The 27331-nt window shown below is 39.4% G+C and overlaps 3 protein-coding genes across 3 annotated transcripts in view; 1 reads left to right on the forward strand and 2 right to left on the reverse strand.

Annotated features, from left to right (window-relative positions):
• Positions 1-5251, forward strand: part of LOC110040366 (ruvB-like 1) — a 19258-nt gene extending 14007 nt beyond the window's left edge. The window contains exons 9-15 of the mRNA XM_089274105.1: positions 712-775; positions 1936-1961; positions 2287-2352; positions 2759-2865; positions 3531-3722; positions 4281-4330; positions 4862-5251. Of these exons, the coding sequence (XP_089130231.1) occupies positions 712-775; positions 1936-1961; positions 2287-2352; positions 2759-2865; positions 3531-3722; positions 4281-4330; positions 4862-4971 (615 nt within the window). The 3' untranslated portion in view covers positions 4972-5251. The remainder of the gene's footprint in view (positions 1-711; positions 776-1935; positions 1962-2286; positions 2353-2758; positions 2866-3530; positions 3723-4280; positions 4331-4861) is intronic.
• A 527-nt stretch (positions 5252-5778) lies between these two features.
• LOC110040365 (uncharacterized) lies at positions 5779-15298 on the reverse strand. The gene is made up of 11 exons (XM_089274104.1): positions 14626-15298; positions 13622-13941; positions 12789-12823; positions 11942-12217; positions 11640-11675; positions 11121-11259; positions 10310-10411; positions 9345-9660; positions 8109-8405; positions 7090-7374; positions 5779-6106 (listed from the first exon to the last, which is right to left on the reverse strand). The coding sequence occupies exons 1-11, from the start codon at positions 14652-14654 to the stop codon at positions 5833-5835; spliced, it is 2109 nt and encodes a 702-aa protein (XP_089130230.1). The 5' UTR covers positions 14655-15298; the 3' UTR covers positions 5779-5832.
• A 743-nt stretch (positions 15299-16041) lies between these two features.
• On the reverse strand, positions 16042-27118 carry LOC110040228 (uncharacterized). Its single transcript, XM_020745432.2, has 4 exons — positions 26944-27118; positions 18168-18322; positions 17447-17539; positions 16042-16339 (listed from the first exon to the last, which is right to left on the reverse strand). Exons 2-4 carry the CDS (start codon positions 18255-18257, stop codon positions 16241-16243), a joined length of 282 nt encoding a protein of 93 aa, XP_020601091.2. The 5' UTR covers positions 18258-18322; positions 26944-27118; the 3' UTR covers positions 16042-16240.
• Positions 27119-27331: the final 213 nt, after the last annotated feature.

Here is a 27331-nt window from a genome sequence, read left to right on the forward strand (position 1 = left end):
TAGGTTACTAAAAAAAAAAAATGATAGCTCAGCCACTGTGTCAATGTCACCATTGATCAATCTCAATTTGGAAGCCAGACACAAACAAGAAAGGTAACAACAACATGTAAAATAACTGGAAACAAACAAGTGAAGCATACGAAATGATTGAGTTGCTTGCTTCCATTTCTTTTTCTTCCTTTTTTTTTTTTCATTTTTTGTTGTTGTTGTTGCTTTTTCATGTCTGAAAACTAATTTAAAAATGAAAGCTCAGTTTTCTATGCAGTGCTCAGAGTTAAGTTTCTAATCCTGTGCTGTGGTGCTTTATCACGTCATTGATTTCAACACAAGCAGTTGCACTGTGCAATCATGTAGTTCTATTCTAAATTTTTTGTGTCACCTTCACGTACCTTGTTGCACCAGAGTGGTGCATTAAGCCTCAAGGTTTCTTTAATCACACAGTGTTTACAGGGTCAGGTGATTAGCCTAATGCCCAACCCCCAACCAGGGGGACCAGGGACTGTTCTTTGTCAGGGCCCTATCCCTCAACCAATCTGGCACAGTTGAACAATCCAGGGACTTTGCCACCACTGGCAGAGTTCTTGGGGTCATTGAGACACACAAGCTCTGCCACCACAACAAGGTGACAAGCCCAGAGTGGAGATTCATGTGCATGTTAATTTTCTCTGCCACCAAAGTATTATTTCTTCATTTTTTTTTTATTTGTTCCAGGGAGGGCAGGACATTCTATCCATGATGGGACAACTAATGAAGCCAAAAAAGACAGAAATTACAGGTGAGGTTCAAATTCAGTAGTAACCTGTGTCCTGATAATCTCTTGCACGGCCTCTCTCCTTGGTAAAATGGTAGGAGTAAATTAAAGTCTGCACACGAGAAAAGTGGCCCATCAGGCTGGAGCTTACCCCGGTTTCTGTAGCATGAAGCGACTGGGAGTATTTCTACTCCCCCCTGGATGGAATGCTAGTCCATCGCAGGGTTACCCCCAGCATTAAATTCCCCAGTGCTCATTTATACACCTGGGTGGAGAGAGGCATTGTGAGAGTAAAGTGTCTTGCCCAAGAACACAACACAATGTGCCCAGCCAGGGCTTGAACCTGTACTGCTTGATCTGGAGTCGAGTGCACTAACTGTGAGACCACTGTTCCCCCCTAAAATGGTAAGAGTACAACGCAGGCTGTAGAGTAGTGTATCATGGAATATTCCACAAGGCACAAGGTATTTTCTCAGTGTGCACACAGGTCTTTAGTGCCTCTCTCTCCACCCAGGTGTATAAATGGGTACTGGCAAATTTAATGCTGGGGGATAACCCTGTGATGTACTAGCATCCCATCCAGGGGGGAGTAGAAATACTCCTAGTTGCTTCATGCCACTGAAACTGGGATAACCTCCAGCCTGATGAGCCACTTAGCTCGTACAATGTATGCAGACTTTACCCTTACCTTTATAGAAACTACAGTGTCATATTTTGTGGCATGTTTCTGAAGTATTTATTTGTATTTAGTAAACAGCCCAAAGAAAATATATGCACTGACTGGTTAGAAATTGTGTTTGAATCTACATGTATAACTCAATTGAAACACAAATCTATGTGTAACGCAAGCTGTTGACCTAATGATGGCGTGAGCAAAGACACTTTACATTTTGATGATCAAAGTAAACAAGTTTTCTTCTTTTTTCGTTGCGTTGTTTTCTAAATGAAATATAAAACATTTTCTCTGTGTTTCTATCGAGTTGTAGAAGCACTGGTTAAAGTTTGGAAGAACTCGAAAAAGCTGCGGAAACACTCGCCTGTCGGTTCATGTTCCCACTGGCAGCATTTCTCGTTCTCCCAAACTTCCAAAAACTTCGTGTTTCTATTACTCGAGGGAAACTTGGAACAAGTTTTTTGTTTCTTAAGTATAATTACTGATAACAATTTTTTTTCTTTTGTTTCAGACAAACTAAGAAAAGAGATAAACAAGGTGAGCAAGGAAAAGTAATAATTTTGACAATAAATTCTGCATTGCCCCTTTCATGAATTGATATCTAAATTCTTCCTTAAGTTCTCTCTCTTGTCTTGCAAATGGACATGACAAGTCTGGAGGCTACCTCGAAAACCTAACAGCCCATTTGTGTAGCTCATTCAAAACAACTGAGTTCTACTATTATTTTTAACGTCTACTTATTCCAGACAGAAATGCTAATTCTTTTATTGTCTTTAGTTTTTTAGTATTATGAAAATAAAGATATTTAATATTTATTATTAATATTACTTGTTTGTTTTGTTTTGGTTAATTTATTTTCAAGGTGGTTAATAAATACATAGATCAAGGGGTGGCAGAACTTGTCCCAGGAGTGTTGTTCGTTGACGAGGTAAACAGTAAAGCAATTCATTTTGTTTAACTCTACTTTTTGTAGGAGTTTAATCTGTCACGCAATCATTTTCCTAGAGAGGCATTGTGTGACCACCATATTACTGAGCACTGTTAGAGTTAACTACCAAGGTGTTGCTTAAAGGGGCTACGGCACGATTTACGCATCCTGAAAAGTTTAGCCTAAATTTTTCAAGTTCGTCGTTTGTAATCCGTGTCAATCTTCTCCATCCTTAACCATCCTTGTTTCTTTATGGTTAATATTATTTCTTTGGTGTTTTACTATCTTAGTAAACTATTATTTTCAGGTTTCCTTCAATTTAAAGGTAGATATGTACGTAGCCAAAATAATTAAATATACCGTGTATGAGAACATTTTTCTTAATTTTTGTGATATCTTTTTTCAGGTCCATATGTTGGATATCGAGTGCTTTACATATTTACATCGTGCGCTAGAGTCCACCATCTCCCCTATTGTGATATTTGCGACGAATCGAGGAAACTGTACCATAAGGTTTGTACTTGTTTGTAAAGCAAATTTTAGTTTTATTAGAAAATCACATGAACGAGTGAGATTGTGAGTTCTAAAAATCTCAGCCTTTTCACTTTCAAAACATCCTACGTGTAGGTGATCATTAATTGTGAATTACACAAGCAGTTGTTTTTAATTGTATTGAGGAACATTTTAGTGGCAGTAGTGTGAAGACAATGTACATGTGAACGTTATTGTGTAGCACATTCAGTTGGCTTTACAGTATTTCAACCAGCCAATTCATAGTGCGCGAAAAACAGAGAGATGAAAGCTCGACATCTTTAAATGAAACAGAACATCTGCTTTGAAAGTCTTATGGGTTGTAGATACAAGTACATAATATACCTGTTAAGAACAATTTAGAGGGTATACACATATATAAATACACAGTTATACCTTCGATATCATACTCTTACATGCGGAGATTTCCTTGTGGTATAATACACACAGAGGAATCACTGTATGTAGCATTGGTTGGAAATTTCTTCACCTTCCTCTTGCTCTTACTAGCTCTTATCACTATCGCACACCACGGCTGAAAAAAAAAAGTGTCAAGTATTCAATCTCTCGTCTGAAAATCGCCGCGCAAAAAAAAAAGAAGCAACTGGTCACGAGTCTGTTTTCTCACATGCGCATGCCCTTTACAGAGGCACCGAACTTAATGCTCCTCATGGGATCCCTCTGGATCTGTTAGACCGACTTATGATCATCCGCACACTACCCTACTCGCAAGATGAAATGGTGCAAATTGTTCGCATCCGGGCTCAGACAGAGAACATCCAAACAGATGACGAATCCCTGAGCCTGTTAGGAGAAATTGGAACAAAAACTACCTTGAGGTAAGATTCTCTTCAGAAGAGTTACTCAGTTTGGGGCAAGAATGGTACAGATGTACTTACTGAGGCTGCGCGAAGCGTAGTGTGTGTGATAAAAAGACGAAATGCTTTGGAGGCATTAGCGCTCTTAACGGTCAGATTGAAGAATGAGGAAATAACATGTAAATACTTTAAAAAATTGCCCGGTAACTTTTTTTGTTCTTGGGAATACCCGCTTTGGTGTTTTCTATCTGAGATGTATCAGTATTATTTAAGATATATATCATTTCGATGTTTTTCTTCGATTTGAAAATAATTCAGGTAGTTCCCTTGGGGTAATGGCAAGTTAATGCTTGGAGTTCGCCCTCGTCTGTCAACAATAGATATATAAAAATTCAAAACATCAGTAGATATCCTACTGCTTTACTCTTCTTACATGTTTTTCCACTGTTGTCTCCTTTCAAGTTGTTGTTCCTGAGGTTTTAACGTAGTAAATTCTTTTCCGATTCTCATGGTTTCTCATTATCCCCACAGCAGTTTTTTTCTGCACAGTACACCTAACGAAATTTTTTTGTCCGTTAGGTATGCAGTTCAGTTATTGACCCCCTCAAATCTTCTCGCCCGGATCAACGGTAAGTTCATGCACTTACAGAGCATACCCCCCTGGGGGGGGGGGCATCCCCGCCTTACGGCCACTTCATTATGACTGCCACTGTATTGACGTGCCATTCAAAACCTCAGTCAGTCATTTTCTTCTTTAAAGAACCCCTTTAATAAGGCCACCCCATTGATACGGCCAGATTTTTATGATCCGTTGGTGACCGTATAAATAGAGTTCCACTGTAATAGTATATTACCGTTCAACAGAGTCATCCAAGAGTTTTATCTTAAAAGCTCTAAATACACCCATGCCTCCCGCTCTCCTTAACAAGGGCCTTCCTTACTACCCACCCCTCCCCCTCCCCCTCCCTGTACCCTTCGTCTCTCTTTTCTCCCTCCGTCCTGCCTCCCTCCCAACCTGCCTACCCTCTTCCCTTCCCTTAATCCAGCGCCCTTTTTTGAAGCCAAATCGTTGGAATCTGCTACGCTTTGACTCGACTAATAACTCAGTGGCTTTGCACGCTTACCTGTTTCATAAATGTTTCATTTTGTGTGCTCCTTAGGCCGTGAGAACATCAACAGACAAGATGTGGAGGAAATAAACGAGTTGTTTTACGACGCCAAGTCTTCAGCGAAGCTTTTGGCTGAACACGAGGACAAGTACATGAAGTGATGTTCTTTTACAGTTAGCGCGTATAACGTAATTATTCCTTCGTTATGTCCTTATTTTTAGATAGGTGTTCAATCATTTGCGATTTCAAGTGTGCTAATATTTAAACTGTTGCAGTATCTGTTTGTATTTCATAGAGCCAAAGGTATCGGCTGGTTTCAAAGCCGCATTTTTGAATATTTGTACGACGTCTTTTTTTCTAAAGCAAGTTTATGAGTGGTTGTGCAAATGTATGTACCTGTGAAAGGAGCACCTTGAAAAAAAATTGATCATTTAATGAAAAGTCTGTCGTTTGCAGTCTGTTTTAATTTTCTTCAATTGTAATTTTAAACTAATTTTTGGTTTAATACTACTTCTTTGTTGCTTTTTTACCTTCAAAAATTGTACTCCCGAGAAATGACTTGGAAAAATTATCATAACATACCGTAGCTTCACTCAAAATTTCCGAAAGTTTCGAAACAGGGACAAATAGTGCAGAAATTTTCTGGAAATGCTTCCAGAAAATCCGGAAATTGTTGAATTTCCGAAAAGCGAACCATTCAAATGTCAAATGGAACGGAAATTCCCTTGCAAGGTTGTCTTCTTTTCCGGAAATTCTGGAAAATGCTGTTCCATTCGCATCTGGAAATGGAAATGTCCGGAAATTTAAACCGGAACTTTGCTCTCTTGACTGTTAGCGAGAGAGAAGTCGCTAATTCGACGGTCAGAAATCTCCGATGACGTAATCTACAACCAATCAGAATCCATGTCTACGTCATGAGAACAGAATTTTGTCGGGAAGAGCAGAGACAAAGAAAGAACATGAGCGTCTTGTTTTTATTCTCGTATTTAATGGTTCATTCAAACGATTTATTTTCTTGTTAATTAAGGCTGGTAAAGTATTCCCCTCCACAAGGCTATTGATTTAGGGTACCCAATGTCGACCTGCTCTGCTGTGTTGTTAAAGCGATAAAAGAGGTTGTCCTTGAAGAAGTACGTGTGACCATTGCTCGCTGAAAGCACCGTATCGAGGTTATCTGGAACGCCCTTCCAAAACGAGGCTATCGACCGCGGGTAGCCTAGGTCCACTGCCCGGGTTGCGTCGTTGAAGCGATAGTAATCCGAGCCTTTGAAGAAATAAGTGATACCGTCGATGTATCTGAAATAAATGAGAATGAAAGCGCTTATCTTTTGATTTGTAACTGAGGTACACTTGTTCCCTTTGACGAAAACGAAACTGAATCCGAACCAAGTGGCTCGAATAGGGAAATTCGGCCTCAAGCTTCTAGCCTGTGGTAAGCCGACGGATGTGGCAACTTTCAACGCGACAGCAGTCTTTTTGCCGATCACAACGGATTACTATCACCGAACTTCACTTTAATTTCGCTAGAACGAGGTAAAGCACTTAACTCGTGTTTAAGCGAATCGCCTGAGGTTAACTGGTACTACCCTTGTTTTCTTTCTGAGCTAATCGCTTGAGGGAAGTTTTGTTGTTCCTGAAAAGCCTCACTGGGGAGGTGATAATAAAGTAAGGTCGAACCTCGACCAACGGCCACCTCTACAATAACGGCTTTTTTGTCGTGGCGGGTGGTCCATACATTCACTCTTATTTGAACCTCCCTACAGCGGCTACCTCTTTACAACGGCAACGGCCACCAAGCGCGTCCTAACTGCCAAAATAGGGAGCTTAAGCACGCGCGTTTTTGAGACGCAGACGGCAATCGGAAGAGAAGATTTCGCATGCTAGGACCGTATTGTCTCCAAGATGTTTTATACTACTCATGAAGCAATGAAGCATGAATGAAGCAAAGATACTTAGCAATGTGAATATGGTTGTGTGAGGACAAGTCAAAAGTGAAAGTAGCTCACTTCCGGCTACCGTCCGCGTCTCAAAAACGCGCGTGCTTAAGTTCCCTATCATTAACCTCTCGACAACGGCCAGTTAATCAAGGACTGACGAAAGTTCAAAACCCCCATTTTTACTGTAGAAGTCACGAAACTTGATTGGTATCGTGCGTTGTTGGTCTCTGTTTCTGTTTCTGTTTGGTTTCTTTTTTATTGACATGTTTTGATTGTTTTGAATTAGTTAAGTTCTTGCTGTGTTTAGTATTCTTAAAATTATTCTCGTGTTGTTCGTTTTACCTGAAGACCGCATCCACGCTATCCGGTATTCCTTTCCAAAACGAGTTTATTTCACGTGGATAGCCATCCTCCACTCTTTCCTGGCTGCTGTCGTACCGGAAGTAAAGTTTCCCTTTAAAGAAGTACGCGTATCCATCACTCCACAGAAACGCTGCGTCTACATCCGCTGGGACTCCTCCCCAGGCTGCCAAGGCGCGCGGATATCCGACCTCGACTTGGAGAAAGAAATCGTTAAAGAGCGAATAGTGGTCGCCTTTGAAGAAGAACGTCTGGCCATTGAGGTGCCTAGAGAGAATATGTTGAAATGGCTAGCACGTTTGGTACGGCTGTAATTGCTAACTGCAAGGAATAAGGGAGAAGGCTGTTCTTCTTTGAATGAATTAAAGGCTGTCTCAAAGTCATTTATAATTCATCAAGTTTAAACAAAGGAAATCATGACCGTGACGGTGTTTGGATACCTGATCTTAATTAGGATAGATTTTAAAGTTTTATTTCTCTGTTTTCACCTTAGTTTTAGTTTCGATTGACAAAAAGATGTGCCAAACACTCAAGATAGTGTTTGACCGCATCAACAAACACCTCGAAGGACTTCAAAAGTACTCCCCTACGCGTTTTATTTACACTCTGTTCCTCGGTGTTTGAAAATGTGGTCAAACACGGCCTTTCATGTTTGATATATTACTTTTTTTCTCTGTCTGGAGTGCTGCATACCCTCCCTCAGTCCTACAGTTCATACCTACCCACCCACCCACTTATCTATCTACCTTGCTCAGTCTATGACCAACCGACCGACCTGTCTGTCTGTCTGTCTGTCTGTCGGCCTGCCTGTCTGTCTGTCTGTCTGTCTGTCTGTCGGCCTGCCTGCCTGTCTATCTGTCTCTGCCTGTCTGTCTGTCTGTCTGTCGGCCTGCCTGTCTGCTTGTCGGCGGTCTGTCTAACTGACTGTCTGCTTGCCTGCCTGCCTACCAACTTCTTGTCTTGTGATGCACTTTCTTGGGAAAGTCAAGAGCAAAACATACCTTAAAGCCGTATAACCAGTTAGCTCGAGCTCATCGCTCCACCACTGCATGATTGACTTGGGATAGCTGGAGGACACCCCAATAGATTGACTGCTGTGCAAAAAGAACCAGTTCTGGGTATCCTTAAACACGTAAACCCCTCCATTATGCCACGGTAAAACACCTTCCATGTCGCCTGGGACCCCTTTCCAATAAGAGCTCACAGAGCGCGGATAGCCGGGGTCCACACTTTCGTTACGCGGATTGAACCTGTAGTATTGTGTTCCTTTGAAGAAGTACGCGAAGCCATTTGAGTAACTAATTTTAGAAATGGGAGCAGATAAAAATTAACAGGAAACCATTAAAACAAGATAATAAAGCGAATGGAGTTAACGAAACTAGCGCGAATGCGAAAATTAAGTTTCCTATTAGGTCCTAAAAGGATAGGAACTTTCTAAGCCCAGTGGAAGCCAGAGCCCTAATCTTTCCACTGTCTCTATATCAGAAGGAAAAAGCAAAAATTGAAATTAATGTTTAAAACTATGAATGATCAGACTCTGGAGTACCTGAAAGGTCTATTTAGACCCTTCAGGACGGACTATGGACTCGGAAATATTGAAAACAAATTAGCTTTGCCTAAACCCCATACCGATTTTTTGAAACGTTGTTCAGTTCTGCTACAGTGGGGCACGTGTGGAATAGCCTTCCGTCTAACGTCAGAACCATTAGATCTTTTATTAACTTTAAAAATGAGATCAATCACCTAATGTCTTCCTCGTACTCCCACACGGCAAACATGTAAATCAGTTTTTTGTCTCAACCTTGTAACATAACTGATGTTTCTACCGTGTTTAAATGAAGTGTATGTGTGAATGTATGGTTGTTTCAGGTGTTCAAATCAGATGACGGACACACAGGGATTTGAACGCTTGAAAGACGCTGGGCGCATCGAAAATTTATTTTGTATGCGGTATTCACTAAGGATAAAACTCGTTAAAGCACATTTTCTGTTAATTTTAACTAATTACAGTAGCTATTATCAAACGCGGCTCTCCATTTCAACAAATTGCATACTGCAAAGTCTATGTTGCCAGACAATTTGCCAAGATTTTGACTGTTTTAAAAGTACTGACTACTTTCTCATAAATTGCGACCATTTAATGTCTAGTTACGAACCCGAAACGTTCTTAAGCAGAAAGTAACGACCTGGCTTCTCCTTTCGAAGATCTATGGTATTATACAAAACAAAAGTTGTACCTGATGACGTCATCGATATCATTTGGAACGCCTTGCCAGTAGTCACTTATGGGCCGAGGGTAGCCTGGGTCGACACTCAGCGATGTGTCATTAAACCTGTAATACTGGTTTCCCTTGAAGAAGTAAGTGAAGCCGTTGGCGTATCGAAAGACTCCGTCAATTGAAGAAGGAACACCCTTCCAGTGGCTACTGGTTGGTCGAGGGTAGCCTGGGTCGATCACATGACGACTTTCGTTGTAGCGGTAGTAATTCGACCCCAAAAAGAAATAGACGAACCCGTTTGACCAGCGGAAGACGGCGTCTATTTTACAGGGTCCTTGAGATTGAGAAGATGAAGATTAGGTTTAAGGAACGCAGTCACGGTATTTTGAGTTATTTGGACACTTGCAAAATCACTTTTTAATTGAAGGAAACCTGAAAATACTAATTTACTTAGATAGAAAAAGACTTAAGAGATAATAATAAACCATAAAACAACAAGGAGGGTTAGGGATGGAGAAGATTAACACGGATTACAAACGACGAACGTGAAAAATTTAGGTTAAACTTTTCAAGATGCGCAAACCGTGACGTAGTTCCTGTAATGAGTTGTGTATGTAAAGGCATTCGCTTAGGGTGTGGTCAACGTATGGGATTCTCGATTCCGTGTAGACTTTGTTGACCTGGTACTGTTCGAACCTGGTCGGAGTCGTTTTCTTGTGTTCTTGGAAATACCCTTCTTTTACAGTGATTTCGTCCAACCGAGAGACTACGGTGGACTAACCAGTGATGGGCTAAGCTTTCTGTTTAGGGAGGTTACCCCAAGATTACTTGAACGAGAGCTTTCGGACGGCTCAATATTAAAGCTTGGAGTTAATCGCGCGACCTAACTCAGTGGCAGAATAACCTCAAAGAAGAAAAATTGTAGATACATTACTCGAAACACTCAGTGAAATGAAAGACACTGTCAGTCTAAAATTACTCACTGTGGATGTTTTTCATCAGAGTAGGTCTAAAGGTCTTGACGTGCTGCGCCATGTTAGTTATCTGACCTGGTGTGAATTCATACATACAGGCATCCTCCATGACTGTAAATAAGAATGAAATACATATAATCCTACAAAGAAGCTGAATGATGAACATTCCTACGACGCCGGAAGGAACGAATGAATAGATGAATCAGGTAAGAAGCACTGAAGCAAGGAAGCAATCACTTAACTAGCTGTCCCCCCTGGGGGTGCTCCTCCCTTATATGGGCTATATAAGTATTTGCATGCGGCCCCAAAGGTATGGTTTTTGAGCTATTTTGGTCTGAAATAGGGTATGTGTTTCACTCTGGCTTGTCAATGGGTGTTTAGTCTACAAGGAACTAATTTTTTTTCCGCATCATCATTGGCGAAGTTGTAGCCCTTGTCAAATGTTTGCGCAAATGGAAGCCATTTCTGGTTAGCTGCGGTCAGATATTAGAGCCGTGTACTGATTTTAGAGATCTGAAATGGGGTATCGAGTTTTGGCTCAGGTCTGAAATAGGGTATGGAAAATCACAGATTTTGTATTGAAATAGGTTAAGGGCTTCAAAGTTCAGGCCACACACCCCTACCAAAAACTTTGGGGAGTACCTCCCCCGAGCCAGTCGCCCACCCGTCGGTAGTTCGGACAGTCGATCGGTCGGTCGTTCAATCGCTCGGTTAGTAAGGTGCTGCAGTTACGATTTGAAAACGTTGAAAAAACATAAAACCGTTTCGTTTCAAGTTTACTATCCCAACAATCTCTGCGTTTTTGAGGCACGTTACTTACAGCCCATGTAATTGTGAATTGGGTCCAGTCCACTTTGAAATTTACAGGTGTCCACTGGTTGGTCTGTGCAAATATACGTGTAATCAGCACAGCGTGGGGTGTCTGCAACTTCATCGTCTTCATCTTCTGTGCAGCCACCCTGTTACAGACACTGTCAATTGTTTTGGCAGGCTCATCGAGTAGACCCTCTTTCGCTTATAATTAGTCCGTCGTGCGTGACGCGAAAGAGATCGACAGACTAAGCTAAAGAGGGACTACTCGTACAGTCCTAGTCGTGACAGGAGACGTACCTACGTGCGTTATGTCTAGTTTGATAATGAAATTTTAACTGTGCACAGTATAGAACGGACAGACAGGCAGACAGACAGACACTAATGCAATTTCATAACAGGAAATTTCCTATTTACAGAGTAATCATACGAAGATGAAAACACCAGTTGGTACAGCCATCCATTGAAAACACTTGTCTTGTGGCTCAGTCACCCGTTTTCCATACGAACTTTTACCATATCTACATACCTCACACACGTGAAAGAGACCAAAGTAATGGCCGATCTATGAAAATAGATAACAGTGAACGTGAGTAGAGACATTCCTTCGAATTTAGTCTTGTCTTACATTGACGTTTCCTTTAGCAATCCTCAACACGGCGAAGTCGAAGATTAAGTCGATTACGTACAGTCACATGAGAATCTGACAGTCATTTATGTTTTCTCAGTTTATATCCATCGGTTTAAGAACTAGCTCGGCGTTCAATTCCAACTAGCCTATTACATTTGCAATCCACTGTTTAAAAGTTATGATGAGCAATAAAATATTACCTCATGAACAGCATTATCTCCAAGGTTATATGTAACCATCCCTCCTCCCGGCAGTGTTCCGTGATGTATTGCCACACCGTGTTGTAAATCCGACTCGCTGTGTTCCCAAGGCAAGGTCGCATAGCCGATCAAGTTTGCGGAATCAGAGCTCGAGAACTGACACGTGTATACATTTAGTGTTGTTGCTGGCGAAATGCCAAGAGTTGCCCTAATGGAAATCCGCTCTTTTCTGCAGTTGTTAAACCAGAAGTCGTTCTCTGTTCTGTCCACAGAGCGCTGAAAAAATTAAAAGGGTCAATTACGCAATAGAGGTTTGGGTTTTGTTTCGGTCTATGAAATCAGTTGATGTTTCGAGCACGAGCATGAACGTACACTAACAGGAACGCAAACACGAGCACGATCATGAGCAAGGACACGAGCACAAGCACGAGCACGAACACGAACACGAACACGAACACGAACACGAACACGAACACGAGCAGGAGCAGGAGCACGAACACGAGCACAAGCACGAACACGAGCAGGAGCAGGAGCACGAACACGAGCACGAGCACGAGCACGAGCACGAGCACGAGCACGAACACGAGCACGAACACGAGCACGAGCACGAACACGAACACGAGCACGAGCACGAGCACGAGCACGAGCACGAACACACAAGCATATGTCAGTGTGTCCCGGAAACAGTCTCTTGTTATGGAAATTACTCTCGAGTATCATTTATCCTTTTTTTAAAAAATATATCCCTCAAGTTTTTGATTCACAAGTCTAACAGTCGGTCAATTGGTTGTTCCTTCTGTTCTTATAAATATGTAGCACGTAAGTGCGAAATTTATAATTTACTCACCGTTGCAAACCGGAATGGCGAGTCCGAGAAAGCTTCTGGAATATCGAAGAATAAAATACACAAAGATTACACATATCATACTGACTTGTGGCAAACTCACTGAACAATCTCTTCTTAACAGTTTAGTTTTGTGCTAGAAGGAAATCACTAGCCCTCTAACCGTGCAAGGCACAAAGAAGAATAATGCCTATTCCTCAGCCGGGGGCAATGTTGCTTATGTAGAAAAGACATTATTACAGGTCAATGAAAAGCTAACCTTCGCATGCGCTGATGTAGAGTAAAACAAAAACAGCTATTAAACGTTATAGGTTAGAAATCTAAATCAATTTTTACAATAACTGTCTAATTTCTCGCGCGCTGATTGGCTCATTTTTATCATCAATAAGAGTACAGACGGATAAAATTTTAATTTGTGCAAGCTTTCAAGTTCAACTTTCAGCTGTCAAACTGTCAACTTTTTAACCAATGAGATTTTATGGACTTTTTTAAGTAACCAATCAAAAAGCGAGAAAAGCTATTGTGTTCGCGTCATTTTGAATAAAATTCACTTATCTTTGTTTACGGCAAGTTTACGGCGTCTTTTCCCCTCATTTATTCCCGACCATCTTGGGGTCTTGTTATTGTGAAAAACAAATGGACGTCAATTTTTTATGCGTCTGTCCTCTTATTGATGATAAATTTCGTCACAACATTGTCAAAGGTTACTGCGGAACCACTCGCCTGCGGCTCGTGGTTCCACAGCCACTTTGACAATGTTATGACGCAATTTATCATCAATAAGAGGACAGACGCATAAATAACTGACGTCAATTTGTTAAATGATCACCACTTACTGTTCAACACTTTGACTTGTTCCTCCAACATGGCATCTGAAACATTACCCCTCCCCTTTGGGTCATAGATAACGTGCCAGGCAATGGGGACAAGGTACCGTTCTTTGCACTGCATGTTGCGGTTGAACAAAGCGTTATAAGCGTCCTTGTCGTGGCTCTTTATTGCGTTCTTCATGAGGATGTTGTCGATCTGAGGAACATACGGAGATTCAGAAGATTTGGGGCGATTTTCTCTCGCATTTTCAACACCACATGTTCGCTTCATAATCGGCGGCGATTCACCATAACAGCGGACAGCCAAGAATGTTGCCAGCAGAGTTCTGAAAATATCAGTCAGGGAAACAAATTTCGTTTGATTTATCGCGTCAACGAGATCAGTGATCAGGTTTCTAAAATGTTAAAGGGGTTTGCAGATAGCGTTGCACTGATGTGAGATTGACCATTGGCTGCTCCTAAAATTCTGGTGTCTTAGGCACTGAACGATAGCAACTTAATCGAAGACATTTGAATGACATTCGAAGCACCTTCGGAAATTTCCGGAAAACCGTCGGAAAACTTAACTTTGAGCGATCTTCATAGAAACAGGAAAATTTAAGAAGTATGCGTTTTTCTTAGTCACCACAATGAAAAAGCCACCAAGTCGTGACAATCATGAAGGGTTTGTGAACTTTTGAAGTCATATCTTTTCGTTGTTGCAGTCACAACAGAGCAATGTTTTTTTGTCTTGCTACAAAACAAAACAAAGAGTTGTCTCCTTTGGAGACACGCTGAATAAACAAGAGCCATGTCGCTATGTTATGAATAGCGAATTTTTATTACGCTCTGAGCAATTTTGTGTGAAATCAAATAAGGCGAGACGAGGAAAGACGAGGAAAATGTTATTGTTTAGACTGTATACAGTTCTCATTTTTTGTTGTCAGGTGCGGTGGAGTTTCTGGATCTTTCTGTACGAAACGTACAGAAAGATCCGGTTCTTATTGACAATAAAAAACTGGAATACTTACCTTAAATAAAAAAGCCTCAGAAACTTCATAGCAATATGTTCATAAATCGTAGAGAAAAAGAAATTTTCATTGAGTCAGAGGTGACCAGCAAACGTTAAACGCAGCTCTCCGTCGTGAGTTGTGTTGCGGCCAAAATTACCTCAGTCTGTATGTTTCACGTCTTTACCTCACCCGATTTCTTACGCCAAAATATGCGCTGACAAGAGTGATACATCTGTTTACACATCGCAAATGTGCTGGAAATTGCCATGTTAATGAACATGTTCGCTATATAAATTAATTTTGTGTGAATTGTCTTTAATTAATATTTGTATCAAGCGCGACCTTGTTTAACATGTCAATCATCTTTAGAAAAGAACTTTCAACAACATTTTTATTTCGTGAAAACAAATATCAGCCGGTATTAACAACAACCAGTTGTAAAGTTTGATTTAGCTCAGTTTAGACTTAATCACTTAAGTTTGACGCGAACTGAAAACGAAAAAAAAAAAAAAAAAAAGACAAGGATTTTTCTAACGTAATTGTTTTCTCGCAGGAAGGTGTGCTAAGTAATATGAATACGGATATCTTTCTGAATTTTTTTGTTCCCGGAATTGAGGTCCCTTGAGGCAACTTCCTTTGTTGTTTCAGATGTTCAATTTCTCAGGGAGTTGACCCTAAAAATGACATGGATAGATAGATAACCTTTACTCACCCTCGGTTTTTTGACATGAAAAATTTAATAACATACACATAACATAACAGTTTATTTAAACTACGCAGGTATACGCGCCTTACAGTTCTAGCATTTCAAACATGGCAACAGTTAATTTTCCGTGTGGAAATATATATGAAGCCTAAGAAATGAAAAATGCTTGGCATCATCATCAACTACAACAACAACAAAAGTACTTGACCAAAAATTCGATACACAATATAAGATCTGACCCTTACATGAATACCCTGTTTCAGACCTGAGTAATAATCAGTTCTCTAGTTCAGACCGATGTTGAAGGCATTGTGAAGGGCTTTTGTTGATGATCTTATCGACAATGATGAAAAATAAGCTTGTTCTAAAAAACATACCCAGTTCAAGACGAGTGCAAAATCCTTACCCTACTTAATTTGAGACCAAAATGACCTAAATCGATACTCTATTTCTGACCAAAACGGCTGAAAAACAATACCCTTTGGGACCGCACATACTTGTATAACCCATATAAGGAAGAACTCCCAGGGCCTGGCTGTTCGATGTAAGGCAAACATTTCATGGCCACAAATTTCTACAGCTTTGAGGAGAGCTGTAGCTACGTCACCAACCTTATTGCTACACCCTCTCCTCTCCCCAGCCTTGCACGGCCCATTAAGGCATGTTTGACCATGTAGAAAAAGTACTACTGGCGTTATTAAAAAAAGAGAATGAGTCGCTATAAGGAGTTGAGTTTTCATGAACTTTTATTTTCCAATGACGACTGTATATCCATAACGAAAAAAAAAACGTATACGAATAAAGAAAATATTTCTTCTACTAGACATACTTGTCAGACTCTCTACAATTTAGATACACTCTTTGTTTTTTTCTTTTTTTCTTGCATTAAAGCGGACGATAGTTGATATACTGCTCGTCTCGCGCCAGTCATGCCCCTGTAATGCCTTTTCTGCAACTCAGCAAAGATTCCAAATCTTCACCAGCTTCTACGGCACACTGCTCAATGGCTTGAAATGCCTCACGAAACTGAAATAACAATCAACAGGAGCCCGTGACCCAGCAAATAATTTTGAAAGTAAAGTAAAGCAGCTCGCTTGAAGATCACCCCAAGGCCCCGTCCACACACTACGCCGGAGTAAGTTGAAAACGGAGGTTTCAACCTGAAAATGCATCAAACGTTTTCCGTCCACACTACGCCGGAGGAATTTGAAAACGCAACAATCAGCGGTCATTTTAGAATTGAGTTTGAGGAAAACTCGGTCAGGGAAATCACATGATTATCGAGACGTCATCGCCGTCGAAAAGCTCCGTTTTCCAAAATGTTTTCCGTCCACACGGAGGGACGGCGTTTTCAAATTTCTCCGGTTTGAAGAGCGTTTTTGAAAAGCTCCGTTTTCGTGACGGAATAGTGTGGACGATAGGCCTAACTGTAGAAAAAAACCTGAGTTTTCAAATTTCTCCGGCGTAGTGTGGACGCGGACTAAAGAGATATTCAGTCCGAGGAAACAAGAACCAGCTTGGGACAAAAAGTGAATTAGCTTGCCGGCTGTGTTTTCACTGCGGTTGCTAAGCAACGGATGATAACAATCGTGAACCACCTTGGAATGCTAAAGCGAAAATTTTTTAGAATCTTTACTGAAAACTATAGTATTTTTTCCATGTTAAAGGTTGGATGCAGGACTGTAGCGTTTTCACGATTTGCGCACATATTTTGAAAAGTTTAGCTTAAATTTTTTCAAGGCCGGTTCTTTGTAATCCATGCCAATCTTCTCCATCCTTGTTCCTTTATGATTTACAGTGGAATCCCGATTTCTCGAACCCTCATGTTTTCGAACCTCCCGATAACTCGAACCAAAAGTCGTTCCCCTTCTCAGTCAAACGCTGTAATTTTGCCCCCGATTTCTCGAACTCTCCGATTTTTCGAACCAATTTTCGTTTCCCTTGGAGGTTAGAAAAATCGAGATTCCACTGCATTATTATCTCTTTGGTGTTTTTCTACCTTATAGTAAACTGCTATTTTCAGGTTTCCTTTAATTTAAAGGTAATTTTGTACGCGGCCAAAATAACTCAAAAAACCGTGACTGGGCTGTCTTTTAATTCGGAAAGAGACATTTAATTTATTTAGCCGCTTACCGTGGGAATACAAGAATAGTAAGTCTCCTGAAAACATGCACTTATTTCTTTATCAGGATTTTGTCTGCATTGAAGGAAGTATGGCTTGCAAATCTGTGAAGAAAATACACAGGGATTATTTAATTTTGCCTTGCAACAACAAAGTAATTAAGCAAAACTATAGGGATACAATATTATTATGAGAAAAAAAAAACCTTTTCCTAGCTGAAGCGACGAAAGATTATATATTTCCTGTAGATGAGATTTATAAAAAAAGGACTAAACACAAATGACACCGGGCTCTACTTAGATAAAATATGGCCCTGGAGCAAATTGTAGATGTTTATTTAGAACAAACTCCAAATATAACACTCCTTGAAAGGAAATAACGAAAATACAAGGAGACATTTCGTGAACAAATATGGGCGTGTTAAAGGGAAGAGGAAAAGTTGATTTCATTGGTAGAACTTCTCAAAATCTTAAAAGAAGTCGTATTGAAAAAAATATAACGAATTATGGCTTCTACTTTTGTTTAACGTGACCGATGATGCTAGTTTTTGTGTTAACGCTCCCGTAGTAATCGTTTTAGATCATTCGTTCTCGATTTAACACCTTTCGAGATTGAAGGGTCTTTTTGACGTAATCATTTTCTAGGTGAAACGTGATCTTCTTCACAAATTAAGAAAGAGTAAAACTAAGTTTCTCAAAAACTAAAATTAAAAAGCTCATCAGTTTATTTTACCTGTGCAGCAGCTTTGTAAATATAATCAGGTTGTTCTGCTCTAACTTGCCACATCAGAAACAGGAGAAATAGGCACAGAAAGGTTTTCATTGCGCTGAAATGTTTCCAAATGTACGATGCGTGTCAGGTGTAGAACTTTGAAGTCCGCTCGAGATCTGTGAAACAGGAACAATTGTGAGACTATTATATTGAGTTCGTAGGCATAATATTGCAAACGTAAACGTTATTTAGCCAATGAATTTCGTCTAAATCAGATTTGATAAAGATTTAATTGTGGTGCACGACAAGAGCGCAGCTCATATTCCAATTCATTACAAAGTGATTACACACTTGTAAGTTGATAGAATCAGCGGGGAATAAGGGATTTGCGTCAAAATAATTTCTTTCAACTTGTTATTTTTAACCAGATATTTGCAGCTTATAAAGTGCTCTTAAGAATTGCAATCCAATGCAGCCTAAAAATATTTAGTTACCTTGTTATTTACTAATTGCTGTACTCCTTTTGTGTGTTATATTTTGCACGTAATACGGCTGAGTGTCGTTTTTTCCCTTGCTTTAAAACGGCAAGTTATTCTTGAAACTCACGTGTAATTAATGTTAATTTAACTGTTTTTTTCTTGTTGATCGTATTCGTCTTTCATGTTTTAATCAGCGGTGCATTTACAGATTATTTACTGTAGATGTCAACATGGGGGAATCTTCGATTTCAAGAGTAATTGTGGAATTCATGGCTTGCTAAGCATAACAGAGCCATTTGAGAGGTTTTTTTATGCCCTTATTGCAAAACCAGTCTTGTTGGAGAACCTTTCATGTGGAAATGACTTTGATTTGCAAGACAAGGAATAAACAAAATCATTTGCATATGAAAAGTTGCAGTACACCATAGGCACTTTCCATTCAACCAAAAATTCCGAAAATTTCGAAAAGGGGAACCGATGATACGGGAATTTACGTGAGAAACTATCCAGTAAACTATCAGGAAATTGTTGAATTTCGGAAAAGCGAACCATTAAGCGGAAAATTCCGAAAATTCCAGGAGGAAAGTCAAATGGAACGGAAATTCCCGGTGAGAAATTAAATTTCCGAAAGTTTCGGTAAATTTCGCAAGGTTGTCCCTTTTCCGAAAATTCGGGAGTATGCTTTATAATTCGTGACTGGAAATTTCCGAAAATTCAAACCGAAGTTTTTCATGGAATATTAAACGCCCCATGACTCCTTTAGAAGCAAAGGAAAAACGGAAAAACTGGTCTTTTAAATGTAAAAGGTTGTGGCCATGCTGTTAAAACTATCACAGAAAAACTGCAAAAGAAGTATTTATGAGACTAGGATCAGTATTTCTATAACAAGCTGTTGATAACAATATGACGTTTTAGCTATCTGCGTGCAATGAACCATTAAAGTGAAATTATTTTCTTTTCATTGACAAAGATATTTTTATGCGGCAAAACTGGTGAGTGAGTGAGTGAGTGTTTTTCATTTCAAGACAAATAAAGCTTAATCAACGGCGAGGACAGTCTGTTTTCAACTAACTTCAAGCTGACAGCATGTGGTATATTGACTGTAATCTCATTCATCATTTTGTAACTAATTCAAAAATATTGCAGATATTCTCAGTGTGATGTTCTCGTACAAAATTGGAATATGATTATGAAAGACACGCTTCTAGAAATTTCTTAACGAACACTGTACAATTATGCTGAGAAATTAAAAAAAATCGTTTGCTAGTGTTCGAGTCATATCACCATAAAATTAGAAATAAACTAAAATGAAGAATATACAAATTCTGCGATATTTCTTGAAGTATTAGTATATGTAATAGGACTACATGCTGTCCAATTTGGAAATAATTGGATGAAAAAGATTCTGAGGACAGCCAAAATTAGACGAGGCCGTAGGCCGAGTCCAATTTGGCAGTCCGAGGAATTTTTTGAATCCAGTTATTTCCAAATTGGACAAGCATGTAGTCCTATTACCTATTAATTATATAGGATCCAAAAACAGATGAACAAGGCAAATATTTTATCCTCTAAAGTACAGTATTTCTCACTTCGCTTTGCTCAGCACGTCACAGATCAAGCACTTTAACACAGGGTTTTTGCTTCTTTGACTGTCCTTGTTCTGATTATTCTCCCTCATCTCGAGTAAATCAGTAGATCTAACTCTGGAAACCTAGCTGAAGACTCCATTTGAAAGTTTAGACGTCGAAAAAGGTGGAGAGAAAAGTCGGGAAATTCCGCCATTATCAAAACATAAGAAAACTTTGCGAGCTACAATCGTTCGATGACGTTTGATGGCAGTGATAATAGCTGCAACGTGATTGGCCAATACTCGGTTCTTTTATTTATCTTGACATTTCATTGGTTGATGGAAAGTATCCAGATTTTTCTCACATTGGACAGTTTGTTCAAAGCTAAACTAAACGTTCGAGCAAAAACTATCCAATTTATTTTAAATTTGGACAGTTTGCAAAAATTAATAAAAAATAGGTCTGTTGGCAATATCGGATTTCGATGGAGCTATATAATTACTAAGTAAATATATATCAATTTCAGGCGCTTTATTTTAGTTTTTGTATTTAGCAAAATAAGATTTCTAATTATTTCTAGCTGTAAATTCTACAATTGACCGTTTTTTTAATTTCAAGGAATTTAAAACGCAAAGCTGCTTTTCGCGTAAAGAGAAACAGACCTCCCCCACAGTCGGCAAAACGCCGTTGTTTTGATAGCAATTTAGTCAAAACTGGCGAACAAAAACTAATATTTTTTAAATTACAAATTTAAATGATACAAATAATCATAATGTTGTGTATTGGAGCGTCAAAAATTTAAGCTTTCAGCGTTACTGTTTAAATCACTTATATCCTCGAAAGGTCTTATTTTGCCATGTTTTTGGACAATATTAGCTATTAATGCTATTACATATGGAGTTCCATCCCCGCCAAAAATCAGAGTTGATCACAACATTCAACTTGACAGTCTAACAATTAACTTGGCAAACATCAACATCATATTTCATTCCTCAACTTTGTACTTTGTATCACAATCATTGAAACTTTAAACATCAACTTTCAAAGTGACAGTTCAACGTTCAACTTTATCCATCAACATTCATGTTAACATGTCAACAATGATCTTGACAGTTGGGCTGTCAGCAAAAGATGAAGTTTGAATCTCCAAGTCGAATGTTGAGTCACCAAAGGCGCACCAATCCCGCCAAAATTCAACTTGGGAATTCGACTTTCAAGTTGATAATTCAACATGAATTGTTACGTGTCAATATCCGTGTTTAGCAATGAACATTGCTATTGCTGATGACGCAAATATGTTCACCATGACGTAATGCTCTCTCTCTTCCTCCCTCGAGAAAGTACCCTGGTTGTGGCTGGTCACGTGTCTGCTAGATTTTTCCAGATTCCAGAAAAATGATTGGAGGGAGGGGCAGGACAGTTAAAATTTGTCTCCACTGAGCTCACCTCCTGAGCCCAGTATGGAGTGGAATTTGTAACCTCGGCCGAACTCACAGCGAAGGCATTGACACATTCGATATTGGAGTTCAGTGCTTCAAAGTTCGGCTTAAAGGTTAGCCCTGCATTTGGCTGAATTTTCCCATCGATAGTTGGACGGTCTTTGGAATTTGTGGTGGTGAGAATAATTGACAAAGAACTTGGAAATGACGACCACAACAATAAATGAACCGCGCGGTGAATTTAATTTCATTTTTCATTCGGCAAAATCACAACGTAGGTAGTTACTCATTCGCTTAGAGTTAAATACGTTGTTTGTTCGCCCACAAAGGTAGTTTTGAATTTCATTGAATTACTCCCATCGACAGTTTGGCGGTCATTCCATTCTCTTGCGGCGAAAACAAATTACGAAGAACTTGACATCAACAGCATTAACGACTGAGTGCTGAACACCAATAACTTGATTAAGCAGCTTATATTTTTCGATCGAAAAAATCACAACGGAGACGTTGATGCCTTCGTGTAGAGTTTGATATTTCCAGTGCATGGCCAAGAGACTAGCTTTGAATTTGATTGAATTTATCCAATCGACAGTTTGACGGTCATTCGGTTCTCTTGTTGTGAGAAATTTTATGAAGAACTTGACAACAGCGACATCGGTCGCGCGTTTGCAAAATCCAGTGGCTTTCGTTTTAAAACTGTTTTAGCGGTAAGTCCAATTTTCGGCCAAGAAACTAGCTTCTCATTTAGCTGAATGCATCCCGTCGATAATTTGACGGTTACTTAATTCTTTTGCTGTCAAAAACTGATTAAACTGATCCAAAGCAGGTTGTTGACGGTTTTTAAAAAAGCACTGAAAAATAAGCAAAGTTCCCTCTCAATTAGCATCTCATACTCATAGAAGTTCAGATCATAGCGACGAAGCATTGGTCAGGGAGGATCTCTGACAAACAACTTGCCTCACTTTCAAAATAAATAACGTCTGTATAGCAGCGCAAACATTTACCTCCCTAGACAGTGTTGACTAAATTTAAGTTGAGGACCGACCCTCTGTGCGGCTTTGATTGGCATACTTAGACGCGTGACCAACCGCAACCAGGGTACTTTCTCGAGGGAGGAAGAGAGAGAGCATTACGTCATGGTGAACATATTTGCGTCATCAGCAATAGCAATGTTCATTGCTAAACACGGATATTGACACGTAACAATTCATGTTGAATTATCAACTTGAAAGTCGAATTCCCAAGTTGAATTTTGGCGGGATTGGTGCGCCTTTGGTGACTCAACATTCGACTTGGAGATTCAAACTTCATCTTTTGCTGACAGCCCAACTGTCAAGATCATTGTTGACATGTTAACATGAATGTTGATAGATAAAGTTGAACGTTGAACTGTCACTTTGAAAGTTGATGTTTAAAGTTTCAATGATTGTGATACAAAGTACAAAGTTGAGGAGTGAAATATGATGTTGATGTTCGCCAAGTTAATTGTTAGACTGTCAAGTTGAATGTTGTGGTCAACTTTGATTTTTGGCGGGGATGGAACTCCATAATTACATACAGTATATCAGCTTGCCCAAATTTAGATTTAGAGAAAAAAAAACACACCACGTAAAATAACGTGACCGTTAAACTTAGTCAGATCGAGGTCAGCCGCAGAAATATTTTAATTATTTTATGGTACGGGCATACTAGTATTAATGTATAAAGATCAACATTAATTTTCTGTGTTCAGCTTCGGCGAGAGCCCACTTACAAAGTGGCAGTTTTAGCTCAGTAGGAATGTTCAATTTCAGATCGATCTGGTCAGATATGGCAAATATTTAAGCAGGGCATTCTGCATGGGTAAGCTAAGGGTAGAACTTTATCCAGTTTTGTTGACATATTTACTCACGAAGTTTATTATTTAGAATCCAATGTTCATATTCTACATGATAATCATTTTGTCCTGTGCTTTAAATGGCCTTATCGATCTTATCAACCATTAAGTGTCCTTATCAATTTCATACAAGTGGCCTTATCAACCGATGAGTCCGTTTGCCTTAGAGAAATATACGTATAGCGTTTGATCGTAGCTGGTTGTGATCCATGCCAGTTGCCATTATTTATCGTTCCCAAATTTGCAGTTAGCCAATAACAAGCCGAGTCTACTGCCCTGATATCCTGCGATAATAATCCACTGGCCTGATATAAGGTTGGATTTTTGGCCAAATTTGCGTGAGGTCAAAACCTAATCCTATCTTTCAGGGACACTTCGAAGATACCTCGGGTCAATCAGGCTCGTTTGGTCTTACCATGGGCATTTTAGCTCTTACCAAAACGGTTCTGCGTAGCTCCAGAAGGTTACTTTGAAGGAGCTACGTCACGGCTTGCGCGTTTCGCAAAGTGTAGTCTACATTTTTCAAGTTCGTCGTTTGTAATCCGTGTTAATCTTCTCCATCCTTAACCATCCTTGTTCCTATATCGTTTATTATTATCGCTCAAGTGCCTTTCTATCTTATTAAACTTTCATTTTCAGGTTTTCTTCAATGTAAAAGTAATTTTGTACGTGGCCTAAATTACTCAAAATCCCGTGACTGAGCTCCGTTAATGTATCTTAACCTCTACCAAAACCACACGCACGGGTTTAAAATGTTTAAGGAACACGATTCTGATAGACAAGTATTCAAGATGATGAAACGACTGATCTTTGACCGCTATATTAGAGAGGAAAACTAAAATTACTGAGAAAAAACATTCTCAAAATGAGAACGGAAGTTCTTTGCCAGTGCAACCGCTTTATAAAATTGTACATATGGAAAAGGTTTTTCTTTTCTCTTATGCCGTGTCTGAAAAAAAACAGTTGGCAAGACTAATTACATGCGGAACTCATCGGTCAGAAATCGGCAAGCTCCTTCTCCATCATAAACGGGTTAAATTTGCTAATATAATTATCAAAAATAATTCCTTTCAACGTATACTCAGTACATGCCAAATCCTGTGAGGATGTTACATTAAGAGACAAATCTAACCTTTCAAATGAACCCTTCGTTTCTTAAGTCTGACTGGTCGGAAATTGAATCGAGCTTGTATATAGTAAAATCCACACAGTACTTTGACAGGGGAAGATTTCATGAAACGAAAAGAAATGTGTTTGCGAATGGTCGTAAAGTGAACAAAAATAATAATCAAGTGGTTGGCAATTCTTGAAAAAGTTGTTATTTTTAATTAGTATATGATTCTGAAACATGTAAAACAAGGACGGTCCCTTTCATGCTTGTCGGCTAAAGGTTACGATTTTAATGCTTTCAACCTAGTCGATGTATTAGCACATTTTGTTTGTGGAAAAATTTACAGACAGATCTAAAGGTTTCAGCAAACAGTACACTATTGAAATAATTGGCTAAATTCTCTTTATTGGACCTGTTTTCGTTTTGATCTATAGGAAGGGCCGACAAGCTAGACCACAAAAATTATGCTTATTTTCGGCAAGGCGGTGAGGTGACAAGTCTGTTAAGGTGTTACTAGCCTGTGGGAGCAGACGCTTTTTTCGGCTTTCCTTTCTTTTTCTCTCTCCCAACGTGTGAAACGAAAGCCGAAAAAGGCGTCTGCTCTCGCAGGCTGCGGTGTTACGCAAAGTCTTTTAGATCTTCACTAGTTGGAGGCGTAGGCAGCGTCCACATTACGCCGGAGGAATTTGAAAACGAAGCTTTATCTTTATGGTTAGGCCTACCGTCCATTCTATTACGAAAACGGAACTTCTCGAAAACGCTCTTTAAACCGGAGGAATTTGAAAACGCCGGCTTCGTTTTTGTGTGGATGGTAAACATTTTGAAAACAGAGCTTTTCTAGAACCGTGGCGTTATACGATAATCATGTGATTTTCTTGACCGAGTTTCCCTCAAACACAAATCCAAAATGACCGGTGATTGTTGCGGTTTTAAATTCCTCCGGCGTAGTGAGGACGGAAAACATTTGATGCGTTCGAAGTGATGAAAACACCGTTTTCAAATTCCTCCGGCCTTGTGTAGATGGGGCCTTATTAATAATGATAATAATGCGAATTGGATCTCGAAAGTGAAGTTTTTCGATACACATGGAACAAAGACTACTGGTAGAAGATATTAGACGTAAATTTATCAAATTACTGTTTGTCGCAACAAAAGAAATATGATTTTTTTTTTCTAGGCGAAATAACTTGATCAGAATAGTTAGAAAATGTAATCTACTGAAGCAAGACTTATATTAAAAAACAGCGTCCAGTTCCTGCACTCAAACACTTTTTAGCATCCTGTCTTACAGTTAAGCTTTTTCACTGATAAGGAAGCGAAAAGCATTCGCCAGTAACTGTCACGTCAAGAGCTGTTATAAGTTACCCACACTTAAGTTTCACCAGCTCTGTGAAGTTTATGTTATGTTACACATTTTCGTCTTATGATTATTGCCTCCGTTAGCTTTCTTGGTATGTATACGCCATAGCAAAGGCGAAGCTAAAAACAAACGATTTCCAAATGGTCTTGAACTGCACAAAACTCGTTTGATTTTGTCGACACTGTTGAGTTGGTATAGATTCGGACCCATTACTTTTTTGACGGTTTCAGCCGGCCACACTGATCCATCCACCGACTATAGAGCGAAAGGCTGTCCGTTTATACTTAGCGCTTGGAAGTACTAAACTATCATTTGGTGTTTAATTAATGGATAACCAGAATAAAATTTTAGACTTAATATGACGGATCACGAAGGGATTACTCAAGCAGTTCTGACATAAATGTTTCAGAATAACTAAGGAAAATAAAACATGGGACGGAGGTTATATTAGCGTTCGGAGTTTAATTTACCACCAGTCCGCAGTATACAGTAATTGCGTAAACTGTTTAGCAGTCGTGTGGATTTTAAAGATGTTGCCAGAAAGATAAGTTTTTTTTTAAGAGAGAAAGATACTGAGATCGTATGCACTGAGAAAACGATTTCAAAGGTACACTCGAGGAAACGAGTTTTCGTGAGAACTGAAAATCTTTGGGCAGCTCTTTTTTGAAGCAGGATTTTGAATCTCAGCAACTGATTGAGTTTACAAATAAATATATAGCGACTTGCCCGTGAAAATCGTCTGCAATATAACGCAAAGCAGTGTTCTATCATATGCAAAAAAATAAACGTATATGAACAGAATCGATACATTAGCCCGAAACCCGGAAAAGGACGAACAGAAATCAACTAACTATGGCATTATCTAATGGCATATTTGCATGCAAACACCGTAGAAGTATTCTTTTTGGAAGAATTGAAATAAGGACAACACTTTCGATAAATATTTAAACAAGTATATTCTTACCTCTGTACTTCACTTCACAGGGAAAGACCTTGTAGTAACGATGAACTATTGAGCAAACTCAACTCTTGCTAGGCAAACAGTTTTGACGAGATATCATATGCGAACAGATGCTTCGCTTTTGAATAGACTGGGTTTCTCCGTCTCATTAAATTTTATATCTCGAAGTAAATTGCTTTCTGTGAAGTAAAAAAACCGCGGCTGCAATTAAGTAAAAGCTATTGTCCAGTTGCACCATTTAGAGGAAAAGCCGCAGGTTTCTTTTACATTGATTCAACATGTGTTTCTAGTTGTTATTCTCTCACAGCAAGTTAATTCCCCTTAGAAAACACAGGCACAAAAAGAAATAGTTGCCGCTTTCTAAGGGGGTAAGCTGTAAGGCGATGAACCA

The sequence above is a fragment of the Orbicella faveolata genome, unplaced genomic scaffold (assembly GCF_042242905.1).
Source record: "Orbicella faveolata isolate gen_17 unplaced genomic scaffold, um_ofav_v1 contig_35, whole genome shotgun sequence".
Classification (NCBI taxonomy): Eukaryota; Metazoa; Cnidaria; class Anthozoa; order Scleractinia; family Merulinidae; genus Orbicella; species Orbicella faveolata.

Bases quoted from the DNA above. Each gene is read 5' to 3' on its own strand.
- LOC110040365 (XM_089274104.1), bottom strand. From the start codon at position 14,654: ATGAAGTTTCTGAGGCTTTTTTATTTAAG. The intron at 12,824-13,621 runs GTAAGTGGTGAT...TCGATATTCCAG, and splicing joins ACAAGTCAAAGTGTTGAACA to AAGCTTTCTCGGACTCGCCA. The intron at 12,218-12,788 runs GTGAGTAAATTA...TAATTTTTTCAG, and splicing joins CGCCATTCCGGTTTGCAACG to CGCTCTGTGGACAGAACAGA.
- LOC110040228 (XM_020745432.2), bottom strand. From the start codon at position 18,257: ATGAAAACCTTTCTGTGCCTATTTCTCCTGTTTCTGATGTGGCAAGTT. The intron at 17,540-18,167 runs GTAAAATAAACT...TTTTCTTCACAG, and splicing joins TTTACAAAGCTGCTGCACAG to ATTTGCAAGCCATACTTCCT. The intron at 16,340-17,446 runs GTAAGCGGCTAA...TTGTTATTTCAG, and splicing joins ACTATTCTTGTATTCCCACG to TTTCGTGAGGCATTTCAAGC.